The sequence below is a fragment of the Abramis brama genome (assembly GCF_963993115.1).
Source record: "Abramis brama genome assembly, chromosome: 5".
Taxonomy (NCBI): Eukaryota; Metazoa; Chordata; class Actinopteri; order Cypriniformes; family Leuciscidae; genus Abramis; species Abramis brama.
In genome coordinates, this window is record NC_139967.1 from 37,112,975 (window position 1) to 37,131,113 (window position 18,139).

At 41.1% G+C, this 18,139-nt stretch overlaps 1 protein-coding gene across 4 annotated transcripts in view; it reads right to left on the reverse strand.

Moving 5' to 3' along the window:
* The window catches only part of LOC311083442 (segment polarity protein dishevelled homolog DVL-2-like), a 250,049-nt gene that overhangs the window by 133,025 nt on the left and 98,885 nt on the right, over nucleotides 1-18,139 (reverse strand). For all 4 annotated transcript variants that reach the window (XR_014606297.1, XM_084114966.1, XM_084114965.1 and 1 more), the window contains exons 12-14: nucleotides 15,278-15,409; nucleotides 8,243-8,419; nucleotides 5,480-5,698 (exon numbers count right to left, since the gene is read on the reverse strand). Coding sequence is in view for 3 of the 4 variants with exons in the window: in XM_084114966.1 (XP_083971092.1) it covers nucleotides 5,480-5,698; nucleotides 8,243-8,419; nucleotides 15,278-15,409 (528 nt within the window). In the remaining variant the exon portion in view is untranslated. The remainder of the gene's footprint in view (nucleotides 1-5,479; nucleotides 5,699-8,242; nucleotides 8,420-15,277; nucleotides 15,410-18,139) is intronic.

The following is an 18,139-nucleotide window of genomic DNA, read 5'->3' on the forward strand; positions in this document are numbered from 1 at the left end:
TCAAACTCGGTGTGCATGAAGTCAAGACATTGAGGATGCTAAATTGCGGACGGATTTTTGATATCTCGAACGGTTTGGTCGTGACGAGGAAATGAATTTATGGCGAATAATGGGACACAGGAAGTGTGTTATAACTTCTGCATACATTAACTGATCTTGATTAAACTTCCGCAGTGTGTTCGTTGTAAGAGGCCGATCACATGGATGTGACTATTATGAGTCAAAGTTATAGCGCCACCAACTGGCAGCAGGAAGTTTGTCACTTTCAAAATGCTTTGAAATCACTCTTATTTTTACCCGATTTGCTTAAAACTTTGTGTATAATGTAGATACACGGCAGATGTAGACCTGTGAAAGGATTCTTGATATCTTAGATACTGTTGCCGTGGCAACGCATCAAACTTTAATATTCTTTTCGGATGCTTTTGAGACTCTTCACATGCTTGAAAATGCATGAAACTCGACAGACACATCACATTTATTATCCAGTAGACGTGCAAAGTTTCAGAAATGGGCGTGGTGGAATGGCTCAGTAGCGCCACCTTTAGTCAAAAATGGGGGCTTAGTTTTTCCTAGAATCACAAAACTTGGTAGGTGTATTGTTCTCATCAAGCTGGACAACTTTCTAATTTACAGTCATAACCTCAGACCAACAGGAAGTCAGATATTTTGGTTTGAATGTGGATTTTCTGGAGAATTTTCTCTCTCTCTCTGTGTGTGTGTGTGTGTGGGGGGGGGGGGGTTGTCTATTCCATTTAATCTTTGTTTTTCAAGGTTTCAGGGGCTTTTGGGGCCCTTAACTTGCTTAAAAACTCTTGAAACTTTTCACACAGGTCAAAACCCACGGTCATCAGGGCCGGGCTGAAGCTGGTACCCGGGCGTGGCAGGGGGGCTCAACAGCGCCCCCTTGGACACGGTCTGAAAAGTTGGTCCATATATCAAACACGCTTGCATGAATTAATATGAAACTCGGTACACATATAGATCTCATCGGGCCGAACAACTTCCGCACTCTAAGTTATTAGCTCTGCCCAACAGGAAGTCGGCTATTATGGGTTGTTTGGAAACGCATGCTGTGGAATTTGATGTATTCCTCCTAGAGAATTCATCTAATCACCTCCAAACTCGGTCAGCATGAAGTCAAGACATTGAGGATGATAAATTGCGGACGGATTTTTGATATCTCGAACGGTTTGGCCGTGGCGAGGAAACAAATTTATGGCGAATAAGGGACACAGGAAGTGTATTATATCTTCAGCATACATTATCTGATCTTGATGAAACTTCAGCAGTGTATTCGTTGTAAGAGGCCGAACACAAGGATGTGACTATTGTGAGTCAAAGTTATAGCCCCACCAACTGGTAGCAGGAAGTGTGTCAATTTCAAAATGCTTTTGACAAAAGTGGGGGGGTTACCTTTACCCACAGTTACAAAAATCAGTACGCATTTTACTTTTTACGCCAGCCAAACAGGAAGTCAGCTATTTAGGGTTGTTTGGAAACACATGCTGTGGAATTTGATGTACTCCTCCTAGGGAATTCATCGATTCGCCTCCAAACTCGGTGTGCATGAAGTCAAGGCAATGAGGATGCTAAATTGCGGACGGATTTTTGATATATCGAACGGTTTGGCCGTGGCGAGGAAACAAATTTATGGCGAAAAAATGAAACAGGAAGTGTGTTATAACTTCTGCATACATTAACTGATCTTGATGAAACTTCAGCAGTGTGTTCGTTGTAAGAGGCCGATCGCACAGATGTGACTATTATGAGTCAAAGTTATAGCGCCACCAACAGGCTGCAGGAAGTACATCACTTTGAAAATGCTTTGAAATCACTGTCTTATTTTTACCCGATTTGCTTCAAACTTTATGTGTACAATGTAGACACACGGCAGATGTAGACCTGTGAAAGGATTATTGATATCTTAGATACTGTTGCCGTGGCAACACATCAAACTTTAATATTCTTTTTTGATGCTTTTGAGACTCGTAACATACTTGAAATTGCATGAAACTCGACAGACACATCACATTTATTAGCCAGTAGACATGTGCAAAGTTTCAGAAACGGGCGTGGTGGAATGGCTCAGTAGCGCCACCTTTAGTCAAAAATGGGGGCTTAGTTTTTCCTAGAATCACAAAACTTGGTACGTATATTGTTCTCATCAAGCCGGACAACTTTCTAATTTACAGTCATTATCTCAGACCAAGAGGAAGTCAGATATTTTGGTTTGAATGTGATTTTTTGGGAGAATTTTCTCTCTCTCTCTCTCTGTCTATGTGTGTGAGAGGGGTGGGAGGGATTTGTCTGTTGGGTGAGATTTGCTTTTTTGTTTTTCAAGGTTTCAGGGGCTTTTGGGGCCCTTAACGTGCTCGAAAACTCTTGAAACTTTGCACACAGGTCAGAACCAACGGCCATCAGGGCCGGGCTGAAGCTGGTACCCGGGCGTGGCAGGGGGGCTCGACAGCGCCCCCTGGAACGGGATCCGAACACGTGTCCATAAATCAAACACACTTGCATGTAATAATATGAAACTCGGTACACACATAGATCTCCTCGGGCCAAACAACTTTCGTGCTCTAAGTTTTACGCTAGCCCAACAGGAAGTCGGCTATTTAGCGTTGTTTGGAAACACATGCTGTGGAATTTAATGTACTCCTCCTAGGGAATTCATCCATTCGCCTCCAAACTCGGTCAGCATGAAGTCAAGACATTGAGGATGCTAAATTGCGGACGGATTTTGAATATCTCGAACGGTTTGGCCGTGGCGAGGAAACGAATTTATGGCGAAAAAATGAAACAGGAAGTGTGTTATAACTTCAGCATACATTAACTGAACTTGATGAAACTTCAGCAGTGTGTTCGTGGTAAGAGGCCGATCAGATGGATGTAACTATTGTGAGTCAAAGTTATAGCGCCACCAGCTGGCAGCAGGAAGTGTGTCACTTTCAAAATGCTTTTGACAAAAGTGGGGGGGGTTAGTTTTACCAACAGTTACAAAAATCAGTACGTATAATGGTCTCATCGAGCCGGACAACTTTCTAATTTACAGTCATTAGCTCTGACCAACAGGAAGTCAGATATTTTGGTTTGAATGTGGATTTCTTTGCAAAATCAGCCTCTGAATTTTTACCCACTCCTCTTAAGTGGTTTATTTTATTCCCGCCAAACTTTTTCAACATGATGAAAATACATTAAAGATGTTAAATTGTGAATGGATAAAACATATCTCAAACGGTTTTGCTATGGCGAGGGATTAAAGTAATGTCCAAAATGGAAACACTAAAAGCCTCATATCTTCTAAAAATGTAATTATACACCATTTATTTCTATATGAAATTATACAAATATCAGAACTAAACCCATTTTATTCTGTTTTTGCAATTCAAGAAGAATGAAAAAGTTAAAAACAGGCTATTTAGTGCTATTTGGTTAAACAAAAAAGCAAACATAGGGCTATACTGCCCTCTTGTGTCCAAAAGGACATCAAAATAGTATATACAACTTTTTACCAGGTAAGCCAATATTGTATTTAAATATACATTTATTAGGTATGTGTCTGAGGATATTTTCCCACCGGTTAATCGACGTGTGACACGAGCGGGTGCTTTTAAATCGCTAATATAAAAGTGAAAGAAAAATACAGACGTCCACACTGACATTGATAATGTTGCACACACACGTTGGAAAGAATGATGCTTTTAAACAACACTAAACCGCCATTAGGTGTCGCCAGGCATCCATCTTAATCAGCGAGTCATTGATTCATTCGGTCAAACGATTCGTTCGAATGAGTCGATCATGATTAAGACAGATGTTTATTGATCATTCAATCTTTGAGTCAACCGATTCGTTAAAAATTATGAATCGTTCAGTTATGAGAAAACACGTGATGCGTGATGGTTCTGCAGTGATCTTTGTTTAACTATTTTCGCTGCTGAAACAGAACAAAAACAGTCAATATTGCATCTAAAATGTAAGTGACTTAACTGGAACTGTTTATTAACCTGTTGTATGAAATCAATGTCACAGTTTTAACTGTGATTGTATTCAGGAAATGACACTCGTCAAGTGAGGTTGCTTCACTGTATCATATGTTATAAAATATATAAAACCTCCATATTTGTAATTTTTATAGTCAGCAGGCCTATGTTGTTAACTGATTATTTTTAAAAATAAAATCTCAAACGGTTTTGCTATAGTGAGGGATTAAAGTAATGTCAAAAAAGGACACACTAAAAGCCTCATATCTTCTAAAAATGCAATTATACACCATTTATTTCTATATAAAATTATGCAAATATCAGAACTATAACCATTTTATTCTTTTTTTTTTTGTTTGTTTGTTTTCAATTTAAGAATTATGCTTGAGTTTAAAAACAACCAGAATGTTTCAGTCCAAAAACTAGATAAATCATGTCATGGATAGCTTAAATGTATTTTTATTTTTTTATTTCGTTTTGGCTTGTTTGTAGTTATTTTTTATTCTTGTTCCGTTCTGAATATCGTTACATTTGGGGTTACATTTGGGGACAAGGATTTGTTGTGGAATATTTTGTATATATATATATATATATATGTATATGTGTATATATATATATATATATAAATATAGCTGCGAGCAGCGATGAAGGGCCAAAGCTGGCGGGACCGCCACCCCGGTGCCTTTAGGTAACTAAAGGCACCGGGGTGGCGGTGCCACCGGTTTGGGCCCGTAATCGCTGCTCGCAGCTATATTTTTATTTTTTTGTATTTTTTTGTATTTTGTATTTATTTATTTTTATATGTGAAGCTTTACGTATACTTGATATAATTTAATTCCTGTAGAAGTTCTATTTGTTCTGTCCTTAATATCTGATTGTTATCTGATACATATTCAATAAAAAAAACAAAAAAAAACTATTAGAAATGGTTTAACCCAACACAAGAAAAAGGGAAGCTGTGGTCCCGCCCGCTCCTTTAAGAAGTCACAGGAACAGGATATGGTGAGTAGACAGCATGTGGGGCAACTGTTTGCAATGTGGGAATAAATGCAGATTTGAAATAATAAATAACAAAATGCATAACTACCACTTGTCTCTGTGTGGTTAATGGGAAAAATACATCAAAGGAAAACTACAGTAGACATGACACGTTGTGATGACCGCTGATATGTGCACTTATCTGCAATCAACTCAAACAGCATATCTTAAACTTATTATAATTGAACGTTATAGAATAATAAACCAGATTAAACAATTGTATCATAAACCTAATAGACTGCACCATAGTCAACAGAAACACAAAACCATAAATAACAAATGTAAAGAAACATAAGTCCATAAACAGTTTGTAAAGACTTCACATACTGCCATAATCGCAGTAATGATGATGTCATTTTAGACCCGTCATCACAATATAATATACAAGATTATAATAATAACGTATTAATTCTAGATATTCAAGTGAATGAAGTTAATCCTTTGCTCTCTCTCACCTTCACTGTGTTGACTGCCAGCACTTCCTGGTGCATAGCAATAGCTAGAGAGCTCATGGTATGGAGGGGGTTGGCTGGGGTAAGTTTGTGGGTATTGATAAGGGAAAGTGTGCATCAGGGGCCAGGGTGTGGCCCCTGGCAAAGGCAAGGGTGCCAGTGTGTCCTGGTCTGAAGCTCCACTGGAACCATCATTGTCATTTAGCGAGAGATTTGCCATATCTGTGGGGAAAGGCAGAGAAGGACAGAGAGAAACAGAGGAAAAATCTATTAACATAAGACAGACCAGCCTACCATGGGAAAATAATTTGAGTGCCACAGGGATGACATCAAAATTCAGAAGACAAATTCTTATGGGGTTTTATAATGGGGTTTTCCAAATTAGTGAAGTGAAGTGACGTGAAGGCTAAGTATGGCAACCCATACTTGTAATTTGTCCTCTGCATTTAACCCATCCATGTTAGTGGTCACACATTAGGAGTAGTAAGTGGTGTCATCTAAAACAAAGTATTTTACTTTATTTTTTAATAAAAAAAAATAATAAAAAAAAACATTATAAAACCCCATGAGAAAATCTCAAGGGAGCCAGTGACAAATTAGTCTTCAAGGCAGTGTCGTAGCTAGATTTTTAAAATCACAGGGCCACAATATTTAAATCATTTTCATTACTTACCATTCGTGGACTTGCTAATTAACATTAACACTATAAATTACTATAAATTAATTTGTTTGCGGTGCACCATAAAGCTTACAAGATAAAATGTTGCCAGTATGTATGTAACTCTCCATCATTTATTTATTTGCCAAATGATGGAAATTTTCTTCAAAATTGCCATTTACGGAGTGTTTCGGGTAAGCGGATCCACAGCAGCTTTGGCGCCTATGCTCTGTTATTATGTATCGTCATCCTTCTCCCGCTTTCTCATTGGTTTGCTTGGCATATGCGGGATTTCATGCGCAGGGAAAGCTGTCCGCTGATCACTTGCCCAAGTGGAGAAATGTGCTGTTGCTGCCAGATTTCGATCAACGAAAATCACATTGTATTTGATACAAAACTAACTAGACTAAATCAAGTGAAAAAAATAAATAAATCGTAACTATTTTCATAGTACTTCATTTTCTCCATAAAGAAATACATTTTTTACGAAAATGTATAAACTGTTAAAGACAGATCTACTGTAACTATCTGAGGCTGTTAATCGATTGTCTATGCATTTGTTAAAGTCATCAATTTGCATTATCTCAACTTATTTTTAAAGAACATTTGGTTACACTTTATTTTAAGGTGTCATTGTTACAGTGTAATTATACATTTAAGTACTGAGTAATATTAATTGACAAAATGTATTTACAATAGGGTAGGATTTCATTAGGGTAGGATTAGGATTTGGTTGAGGGTTAGTTGCATGTAATTATGCGTAATTTACTTTTATGGTAAGTACATGTAACGTATGTAACAATGACACTAAAATAAAGTGTTACCGAATATTTATATTTTTATTATACTTACATTTATTCTAATTATATGTTACTTATATTTGATTTATAATAGGCTACTAATATTTATTATATTATACTTATTTTTAATTCTTAACAGAAAAACACTTCTGGCATACATTTAAATTGAAAGCTGCCATGGTGTTTCTTACTGTAAATCAAATGTACTGTACTAAACATTTTTTCTTTTATATAAAATATATATTTTATAAAATATTGTTTACTCTAAAATAACTATAAAATCAAAGACACACACACACACACACACATGTGTGTGTGTGTGTATGTGGAAAATAATAGTATTAGTATTGGACTCGTTCTGGAAAAAGTGGTATCGATACTTCTATTTTTAATTTTTTTAAATAATAAAATAAATAATAATAATAAATTAAATAATAAATGCTCTATCATATTTTATCTTTTATTTAACAGCACAGTGAATATTTAGAGCTGCTCCAGCAGGGTTCGACAAGTCAAGAGCAGTGAGTGATTTTCTTTTGTTGTTAGATTAACATTGAGGACAAAGACATCAGTAGGTTTATTAGGTTGCTGCCACTTTAAGAGCAGCACATATCCAACATACTGTTACACACGCGTTGTCTTTTCAACTATTTACGTTCACTTAAGATATAACCAACTATTTTCACAAGGATACTTGCCTGTACAGGCATTTTGAAAAAAAAATTGTGTGAATCTGTCCGTTCAAGCACGCAAGAAGACAAAGAGAACTTGATTATTCACGTACTGTCTGAGGCAGCTCTCTGGGCACGTGTTTCGGATGTTTGTGCACAGAAAATTTGAAATCTGGGGGGTGGGACATGTAAATGAGGGTCCTAGGCCCTCCCAGGCCCCCTCGTGGCTACACTACTGCTTCCAGGTTTTGACATCATCCCTGGGTCACTCTATAGTGTAATGCTTGGTTCACACACTTTCGCACAACTTCCATTTAAATGCGGTCATTTCCCAACAAACTGCAAATCAGCGATGCAGAAAACAATACAATCACATATTCTGGAAGCAAACTTATTAGGGGTGAAAAAGGTGACAAAGATTCCCCCAAGGGATAAATGTTTTTTTAAATATCAGCTTTACAATGGATGCACATTAAATTTTATCATGAGGACATTTGGGAAAAACTTTTTTTCTTCTTCTCTACTTCCGTTGTCTTAAACCACAATCATTAAATGTTTACAGGTTGGCAGGTCTGACAAAAGAGCTACAACACCAATGCCACATCATATGATCCATTCGAACATTGATCACACTTACAGTTTTCACAGTCGCTGAAGTCTCCAAACACATAGTAGCACTGCTCTGAAAAGGTGATCTTGTTCACTGTGTGTCTGATAAAACCAGCTTTCAGGAGGTTACTGGCATATTTACGAGCCTCTCGTCTATCCTGGAAGCCCTCAATGTGATGATAAAGCCACTCTACCACATCAGAACCTGTACAAACAGAACGAATGATAACGTACTCGGTTACCTAACATAACGTCGGTTCTCTCTAGAAGAGGGAACGAGTATTGCGTAAGTTGCTTACGCTACGGGTAAAGTTATCTTTTCTCGAGATCTGAAGCCAAAAATTATCCTTAATTTTGTATTTATTGTCAACGCAGTGCGGCAGCCAGCAGACCATACTGCGGCAACTGCAGCAGCCTACCGGTGAGCCCTGCGTGACATCGCGCCCTCCACGCGTCACAGCCCGCCAGAATGGGTGCGGCTTAGCGTTTATAAGGAAGGGCTCAACAGGCTGAACTCTGGTTTTCATTGACTGAAGCGAATAAGCTCGTGGCGCGAACACAGCAGGTTGCACAATACTCGTTCCCTCTTCTAGAGAGAACCGAGGTTACGTTAGGTAACCAAGTACGTTCTCTTACGAGAGGTTCTCTCGTATTGCGTAAGTTGCTTACGCTACGGGAACCCCTTGTCAACGCCGTGCGCGCCGAGCATCCACTGCATGAGTCCCGGGGAAGCCCAGGGAACACAACATGCGGGAACAGGCGGCCAGCAACGCGGGCCAGCACATGTAATAAGCACTTCATAAGAATACAGAGCGGCTCTGCCGGTCTATGTATAAACATGTGGAGAAAGGCGGCCAGCAGCGCGGGCCAGCCCAAGTACATAAGCACATCATAGGGAAAAAAAATAGAGCGGCTCCACTGTATAGAGAGTATCACCCTCTTATGCAGCTGTATGGAGAATAGGTGGCCAGCAACGCGGGCCAGTGCAAGTGCACAAGCATATGACTTGGAAATACAGAGCGGCTCCGCCGGTCTATGTATAGAGAATCTCATCCCTAGTGCAGCTCAACCAGAAGAGCTAGTAGTACGTGAAGTAGCCTGCACATGACAACTGGGCAGAACATACACATCACTTAGACTGATAAAAGTTTAGCCTGCAAGGCGGGAACTTCCAGGTTATAAAACCTCACGAATGTAGAGGGGGAGGCCCAGCCTGCCGCCATACAAATGTCGTGGATAGAAATCCCGCTGGACCAAGCCCACGATGAAGCCATGCCTCTCGTGGAATGGGCTCTGATGCCCATAGGGCACTGCAGGTGTTTTGACGCATAAGCTGCTGCGATAGCGTCCACTATCCATCTGGATAGGCTATGTTTTGAGGCGGCGAGACCCTTGGTGCGCCCGCCAAACGAAACAAAGAGCTGCTCAGAACGCCTGAAGGCGGCGGAGCGCGTGATGTAAACTCTCAGCGCCCTGATGGGGCATAGGAGGTTATCACTGTCCTCGCTATCGGATGCTGGCAGAGCCGATAGGGAGATGATCTGTGAAGGGAGTGCCAATCGCCTTGGGGACGTAACCATGTCTCGGTTTGAGGATGACTCATTTGACTCATGAGTCATTTGGTCCGAACTCGAGACATGCGGGGCTAACAGATCCCCCCCCCACGTTTTACTGAAGACAGAGCTATCAGAAAAACGGTCTTGAGCGAGAGGTATTTCAGATCCACGGATTCTAACGGTTCAAAGGGAAACGCTTTCAGGGCCTCTAGGACCAAAGAAAGATCCCAAATAGGAACCGAGGGGGGCCGCGGGGGGTTCATCCTCCTGGCTCCTCTAAGGAAGCGGATGATGAGCTTGTTCCTTCCTATCGCACGGCTGCGCGTCGACTCTGCGAACGCTGCAATAGCCGCAACGTACACTTTGAGCGTGGAAGGGGACCTGCCCTTGTCCAACAGCTCTTGAAGAAAGGAAAGCACCCACGAAACCCCACACGTGCGTGGAACCAGGCTCTTTGTAGCGCACCATTTGGAGAATACTGACCATTTAGACACGTAGAGTCTTCTCGTAGAAGGAGCTCTAGACTGCGGTTCACGACCCCCTCTGGCAAAGCAACGGGTATCCGTTGATTATCCACGCATGCAGAGACCAGTGCTCTGGATGGGGATGCCAAATTGATCCACCGGCTTGGGAGAGAAGGTCTTTCCTCACCGGGATCGGCCATGGGGCTACGTGCGACAGCCTCACCAGCTCTGGGAACCAGGTTTGGTTCTCCCATCGCGGGGCTATGAGGAGCACTGAGTGGCGCGTTTCCCTGATCTTCTTTATTACCTGTGGTAACAGTGAGATCGGAGGGAAAGCGTACAGCGGGCAGCTGAGCCAGGTTTGGGCCAGCGCGTCCTCGCTCTTCGAGAGGAATCTCGGGCAATGAGCGTTGTCTTTTGACGCAAAAAGGTCGACTTCCGCTTTGCCGAATAAGGCGCCACAGTGACTGGACTGTCTGAGGGTGCAGAGACCATTCTCCCGGGGGAATGTTGTCTCTGGACAGTCTGTCTGGGCCGACATTCTTGTGGCCTGGTACGTGCGCGGCTCTCAGCGAGCGCAACGAGTGATGAGCCCACACGAGAAGGCGTTCTGTCAGTTTGCAGAGATTCCTGGATCTGACACCGCCCTGGTGGTTCACGTAGGACACCACGGACATGTTGTCCGAACGGACTAGAACATGGTGGCCCAGTATGTGTGGGAGGAAACGTTTGAGCGCGTTCTCGACCGTTATCATCTCCAAACAGTTTATATGGAGGCATTTCTCCTGGTCTGACCACAGGCCAAAGACCGGTCTGCCCTCGAAAAGAGCGCCACAACCTAAGTTGGAGGCGTCTGTCGAGATAACTTTTCAGTGCGAGACGGCTCCCATTGTCACTCCCTGCTGGTACCAGTCGGCCGCTAACCAGGGTCTCAGTGCTGAAACGCAGCTCTGAGTCACTCTGATTCGTATGCCGCCGGACGCCCAGGCTCGGTGAGGCACTCGAGCGTTCAACCAGCGTTGCAGCGGGCACATACGCAGTAGACCCAGCTGAAGCACTACTGCAGCTGATGCCATACAGCCCAGCATCCTCTGAAATGTTTTTAGAGGTGCGGCGCTGCCCATCTGGAAAGATGCGGCCAGGCGTTGAACACGGCGCACGCGCTGTGTCGACAGCCGGGCCGTCATTGCCACAGAGTCCAGTTCTAAACCCAGAAAAGAGGCTGACTGACTGGGCAGTAATGAGCTCTTGGTCCAGTTGACCATGAGACCCAGGCTTTCCAGGTGGCTGAGAAGCACTGTTCTGTGAGAAATAAGTTCTTCCTCTGACTGTGCTAGAATCAGCCAATCGTCCAGATAGTTCAAAATCCGCATGCCCTGACATCTCAGGGGAGCGAGAGCCGTGTCCATGCACTTCGTGAATGTACGGCAGGGTGGGAATTATGTAATTTTAGGGGCAAGGCCATTTGGCCTCCACCTTTTTTTTTTTTTTAGGGGCACCAAGGCCATATGACAGGGCACAAAGGCCATCGTACAATTCGATGGTTTTCCCATTCAGATTGATACCATAACATCCTAATTTGGAATAAGACATGGATTATGACTTTTTTAATAAAAAAAAAACATTTTTTAATGAGAGAGAGAGAGAGCGCCATTACATCCAGAAGGTATACACCCTCACACAACAATAGAAACAACATAAATGCCAATAAAAGCATTCAGAAATACCACAAATGCCAATAAAGCATTCAGAAACAACACAAATGCCAATAAAAGCATTCAGAAACAACACAAATGCCAATAAATTAATAATTTCCTGCATTGTCGAACGCTCTTCTTCATGTGTTTCAAATATGGACTATAATGTTCAGTAGAGCGCCCTCAGGCTGCTGGTATGAATTGAAAACACAGCACATCAGTATACAGCGCTCATAATGATTACATCGATGCATTTGGCTATAAATTAAATAAAATATTATTCCTGTCAATAGAAATCTGATGTAAACTGAGAATATATCAATATTTCTCCAAATCTGCACACTTTTGAGCTAAAAGCCGTGAGGGACGTTGTTTTGTGAATCGCTTTCATGACGACAGCACAGGAGTTTTTTATGAATGGGAGCGTCTGACGCTCATAATTCATATTAAAGGTATCGACTCATTTTTGCATTTCATAACTCCTGACACAAATTAAGACATAACTGTCAATATAGATTTCTCAGAATACAATAGTGGTCAAATACTGAAACGTGAGTCTTATATCTTTTTAATGATGTAACGTTAAGTTATAGTTTGTCAAGGTAATAACATTAAATCTTATAGTAACTTTGAACTATTAAAAAAAAAAACGCTTCAGTGCGCCAACGCAGTTACCTCTGGAACCTTGCATAGGGCCCTTTTCTGAAAAGGGCACTTATCTAACTTACTAGCAAATAGATTTTGATATTTTTAGGTCAAACCGTTCTTGTCTGTCAGTCATATAATGCAGGTCTATGGTCACGGTCTCAAAGAGCATCCACAGAGTCCAAATTAAAACAATTCCCCATCGTCCAAATTAAACAATTCCCCATCGTAAGTACACATTGATGGCCTAAGACACAAAACGAGCAGTTTGTGTGAGAAAACGAACAGTATTTATATCGTTTTTACCTCTTGTAACACAGCGACGTCCAAGTGATCTGAGGGCGCGCGCGCTTCCTGCTGTGTGACGTGTGCGCAGACTGGTGCATAGATAGACATATAGATTTCGCCTTGGCTACGGCAGTTCATGAACGAATGCCGTAGCCAAGGCGAAATCTAGTGTATATATCTATGCACCAGTGTCGACAACAGTGTCGTTCTTCTGTTGGTGCTGACGTTACATGCTTCTTGCACTGCTGTTTTGATGCGTGAGATCATCGATGTGATTATGACACTGCACCTGCGCGAATCCACAAACTAATTGAAGTTCAGAGACTACTTGGGTGGAACTTGGACAGGGCCAGGGCACACAGGCCACTGTGGCCGTACGATGATTTTTTTTTTCACGGGGCATGAAGGCCAAAGTGTAGGGCAACGGAGGCCATGGCCGCGTGGCCGCGGTATAATTCCCACCCTGATGTACGGGGTGCTAAAGACAGGCCGAACGGCAGGACAGTGTATCGATATACCTGACCGTTGAAGGCGAATCTCAAGAATGGCCTGTGACGGGGTACTATCTGAATCTGAAAGTAAGCATCTTTCAGATCGAGAGTAATAAACCAGTCTCCCGGGCGAATCTGCGCGAGGATCTGTCTGGTTGTGAGCATTTTGAACGGTCTTTTCATAAGAGCTTTGTTCAAATATCTAAGATCTAAAATCGGTCTGAGAGCTCCGTCCTTCTTGGGCACGAGGAAGTAACGGCTGTAAAAGCCTGACTCGCTCAGAGAAGGAGGTACTGGTTCTATGGCACCTTTGCACAGAAGCTTCGCTATTTCTGCACGAAGTAGGTGTGCTACTTCCCCATTCACTCTAATCTTGGTTCGTGCTTGAAAGCACGGGGGATAGCGAGCGAGCTACAACGAATAGCCCTGCTTTACTGTGCTCAGCACCCATTCTGACGCGCCTGGAATAGCTTCCCATGCTTTTGCATGTACGGTTAGGGGCAAAATGGCCTCCGGGTTCCGATTGCCGCATTCCGCGGGCTCGAGAACCTGATTCGGAGGCGCGGGGGCGTGGTGCGCGCGCTCTCGGTGCTCGAATACGGCGGCTCGCAGACAGCGATGGCTGGCCGTTTTACACACGATGTCCCGGTGGCTTTGGACGGGGAACATATTGTGCGAAGAACAGGGCGCGAGAGGAGGCTGAGGCTGAGCTGGACGCTGGGTGGAGCTTCGCGCAGGCTGTTCCCGAGGACGGCGTGCGGCTGAGCTCGAGCATCAAGGCAGGAAAAGGATATGTCGCCAGATGGCGTAGCAGGCAGGGATGGCTGAAGACGGCAAAGATGGCCGGCTTCCTCAGGCGCTTCCTGGGCTTGCTGGTCGCTTGTTTCGACGGCGGCGGCTCTCAAGATCCAGCGATGCAAAGAGCTTCGCTGAAGAAATGAAAATCAGAGTTCAGCCTGTTGAGCTCTTCCTTATATACGCTAAGCCGCACCCATTCTGGCCGGCTGTGACGCGTGGAGGGCGCGACGTCACGCAGGGCTCACCGGTAGGCTGCTGCAGTTGTGTAGGTCAGCCAATGAGCACGCTGATACAGCCTGCTATGGTCTGCTGGCTGCCGCACTGCGTTGACAATAAATACAAAATTAAGGATAATTTTTGGCTTCAGATCTCAAGAAAAGATGACTTTACCCGTAGCGTAAGCAACCTCTCGTAAGAGAACAATGTCAAAGAAAATATCCTGCATTTGGTCCAAATTGATAATTACTACCTGATTTTTGACTCTAAAAAGCTCTCAAAAGATTCAGCAAACACTACAAAATTTTGTGTCTGGTCATTTTTCTTAAATCCTGTCAATTCAGAAACACAGAGCAAAGTAAGAATAAATAAATAAAGAATGTTTTTAATTTAAAAGCTTGTTGGACAAAAACGTAGGGTGTAGATCTTTGGGTTTGGACACATTTTAGCTATATGTATATATGATACATACATTATACATATACATGTACATATACACACACACACTATATATATATATGACACAAATTCCACTTTCTATTTGATTAAGCATGAGCTAAATGAGCTAATATTCTCCTTGTCTGCTCATATTACCTAAAGTCTCATTTCCTCAGGCAACCTTCTATACATAAATTAATAATAATAATTTTCTCTATACTTTCATTGTTTCTTACTTTCATTTGTATTCTTGCCTGTACACCTTTGAACAGTCTTGGAAAATTGTATCAACATAACATAACATAACATAACATAACATAACATAACACAACTTCTCATGTTACTTACTCCTAAATCTCTTATTTCTTTTATTTCTCATTTGTAAACCACTTTGGATTAAAGTATCTGCTAAATGCATAAATGTATATGTAATTATAAATCTCCCTCTCTTGGTCTTTGGTTAGACTCACCCAGGAATGCATTCGGGATGGTGATCTTTAGCCACATCCTGTCTCTGACTTCCAGGCCAGAGTCAGGAGAGGCCATGGCTTTAGCAATCGACGTCATATCAGAATGCAAGGAGAGCGAGAACTCATCAAACCCTACAGGAAAAGATAAAGATTGTAAAGGCTGAGAAGTGATGCCACATCCTTCTAGATTCTGACTGTAATAGGAGACAACATGGTGAAAATGGAGATTTAAAAGGGATATGAAAACTAATTAGATCTTTTAAAAATTTCCTCTGCAGTCCACAAAGACCATTTATTAAAACTAAGCAGCAAAAACAACTAATTCTGAAATCTGTGGTTTTCATGATGTTAAAATGAGATTTGTTGGGTCGCCGGTGGATGAGAAAAATCATTATAATTTGTTGACACGGAACTCTCATTTTACAGTAAAATGCAACGAATGTGAGTCACACTTTTAATTTTGTTTTCAACAACAGCGTATTTCTCTTCAAAAAAAAAAGAAAAAACAATCAAGGAAAACATATGCCTAGAGCACCTAGACGTCATTATATAAAACTAAGGGGGAAAAAAACCTACAAAAGATCAGCTTTAAACTGCTTTAACTAAAAATCCACAAGCTTAATTGTGTTTTCCAACATAATGGAATATTAACATGATTGAAGCTTAACTTTTCATCAGGCACTTATTTGCAGACTCTAAGCTACACAGTTGCGGGGTTGCAGCAATGGGGGCAAAACAGTTCAGAGAGGAATTTAAAAAAGTAGAATTAAAGACCAAACAAAAGGAAGGAAAGAAAAGTACATTGTGGGAGTATTTTAGTGAAGTAGTGGTAACACTTTACAATAAGGTTCATTAGTTAACATTAGTTAATGCATTAACTAACATGAACAAACCATGAGCAATACATGTGTTACTGTATTTGTAAATCTGTGTTAATGTTAGTTAATAAAAATAAAGCTGTTCATTGTTTGTTCATGTTAGTTCAGTGCATTAACTAACACGATTTTAATAAAGGATTAGTAAATGTTGAAATTAACATTAACAAAGATTAATAAATGCTGTATAAGTGCAGTTCATTATTGTAACCTTATTGTAAAGCGTTACCGAAGTAGTTAACCACAGCTGTGAAGCATGGCTGTGTATGTATAGGACAAACTAATAACAGCCTATATCCAGCCTTTGCTTGGGATAAACATGTTTAATTTATTGTGTGTATGTTCGGGAAGTTGCAGTGACGAAACAGTGACATTCCAATTTAAGTTTGAAGGGAGTAAAGCCTGTGTTTAGGTTATTAAACAAATGCAATTTTGCCAAAGAATTTTTACTTTAAATAAATGTTTAAAAGCTGCCTACTTCAGGGTAATATGATACCATATCACCATTAACACTGAGAATTAGGACATCTGTAACGTGACGAGTAATGTGATCAGGTGCAGATATCTAAATCAGAGAAAAACAGAGATTTGTGTGGGTGGCGGGTTGATGATTTATTTTTAATAGTGGATTCAGGTGACGTTAGAGCTGATCTCTAGTAGCTACGTAAAGATATGATAAACCTGCAGCCCAGGAATTAGCGCAGCAAATTGCGGTTGCTCATTTTACAGACGATGAGGTGTTTTCAAACATGTCTTAAAGGCACAACAGCAAAAACAGCCCATTTAATTGAATAATTTAATTAAAAGGTCACAATAAAAGTGGAAAAACTCTAGTACATTAGAAACTGTTGTACCGATCAGATTAAAATGGGTTAGAAAGAAAAGTAATGCACCATGGTACAACAGTGCTACACACGCTATCAAGAGAGAAACTAGTAATCAAGAGCGTAATTTAATTATTGCGTAATTGAGAAACAAACTCATTAAAAGGTCTTTAGAATCGCGTGGAAAGACAGCACTTCTGTTATAAAAAGGCTCTAAAAGCATCCAGGGCCGAGCATCTCCGCAAACTAATAGAAAATAACCAAAACAAAAAATGTTTTATTTAGTACAGTGGCTAGATTAACAATAAACAGACATCACCTGAACAAATGATTCCATTACAGTTTAGTAGTAATGTCTTTATGAATTTCTTCACAAAGAAAATCGAAAGCATCAGAAATATGTACTACCTTTGACAGCGTCTAATGTTTCAGCCTCAATTATCGCCCCTCAAGAACAATTGCAGTGCTTTACAACTAGGACAGGAAGAGCTAAATAAACTTATCATTGCATCTAAACTAACAAAATTTTCTATCAGATCCAATACCCACTAAATTACTGAAAGAGTTGTTACCTGTAGCAGAAGAGCCTCTTCTCAATATTATTAACTCGTCTTTATCTCTAGGTCATGTTCCAAGATCATTCAAGCTGGCAGTTACTAAGCCTCTCATTAAAGAAATCACAATTTGTTCCAAATTAATTAGCAAATTACAGACCCATTTCAAATCTTCCATTTATGACTAAAATACTAGCAAAAGTTGTGTCTGCTCAGTTGTGCTCTTTTTTGCAAAATAATGATATGTATGAAAATTTTTAAACTGGATTCAGGCCCCGTCATAGCACAGACAGCACTGCGCTCATTAAAATTACAAATTATTTACTTCTAGCTTCTGACTAAGGCTGTATCTTAATATTAGTTTTACTTGATCTTGGTGAGCGTTCGACACTATAGATCGACTACAAAATTACACTGGTATTCAGGGACAGAGATTAGGTGCTTGAGCGATGTCACACATTTTTTAGGTCAAAACATTTTTTTGTCACGTATACAGCAAACATCTCCTCACCATCCGCTAGCTGCTTGTCCCCTGAACACACTGTAAAAAAAACGCGGTCTCTGTAGACACCCCAGGCTCCACAAACGGCAAGAAAAACAAACTGGGCT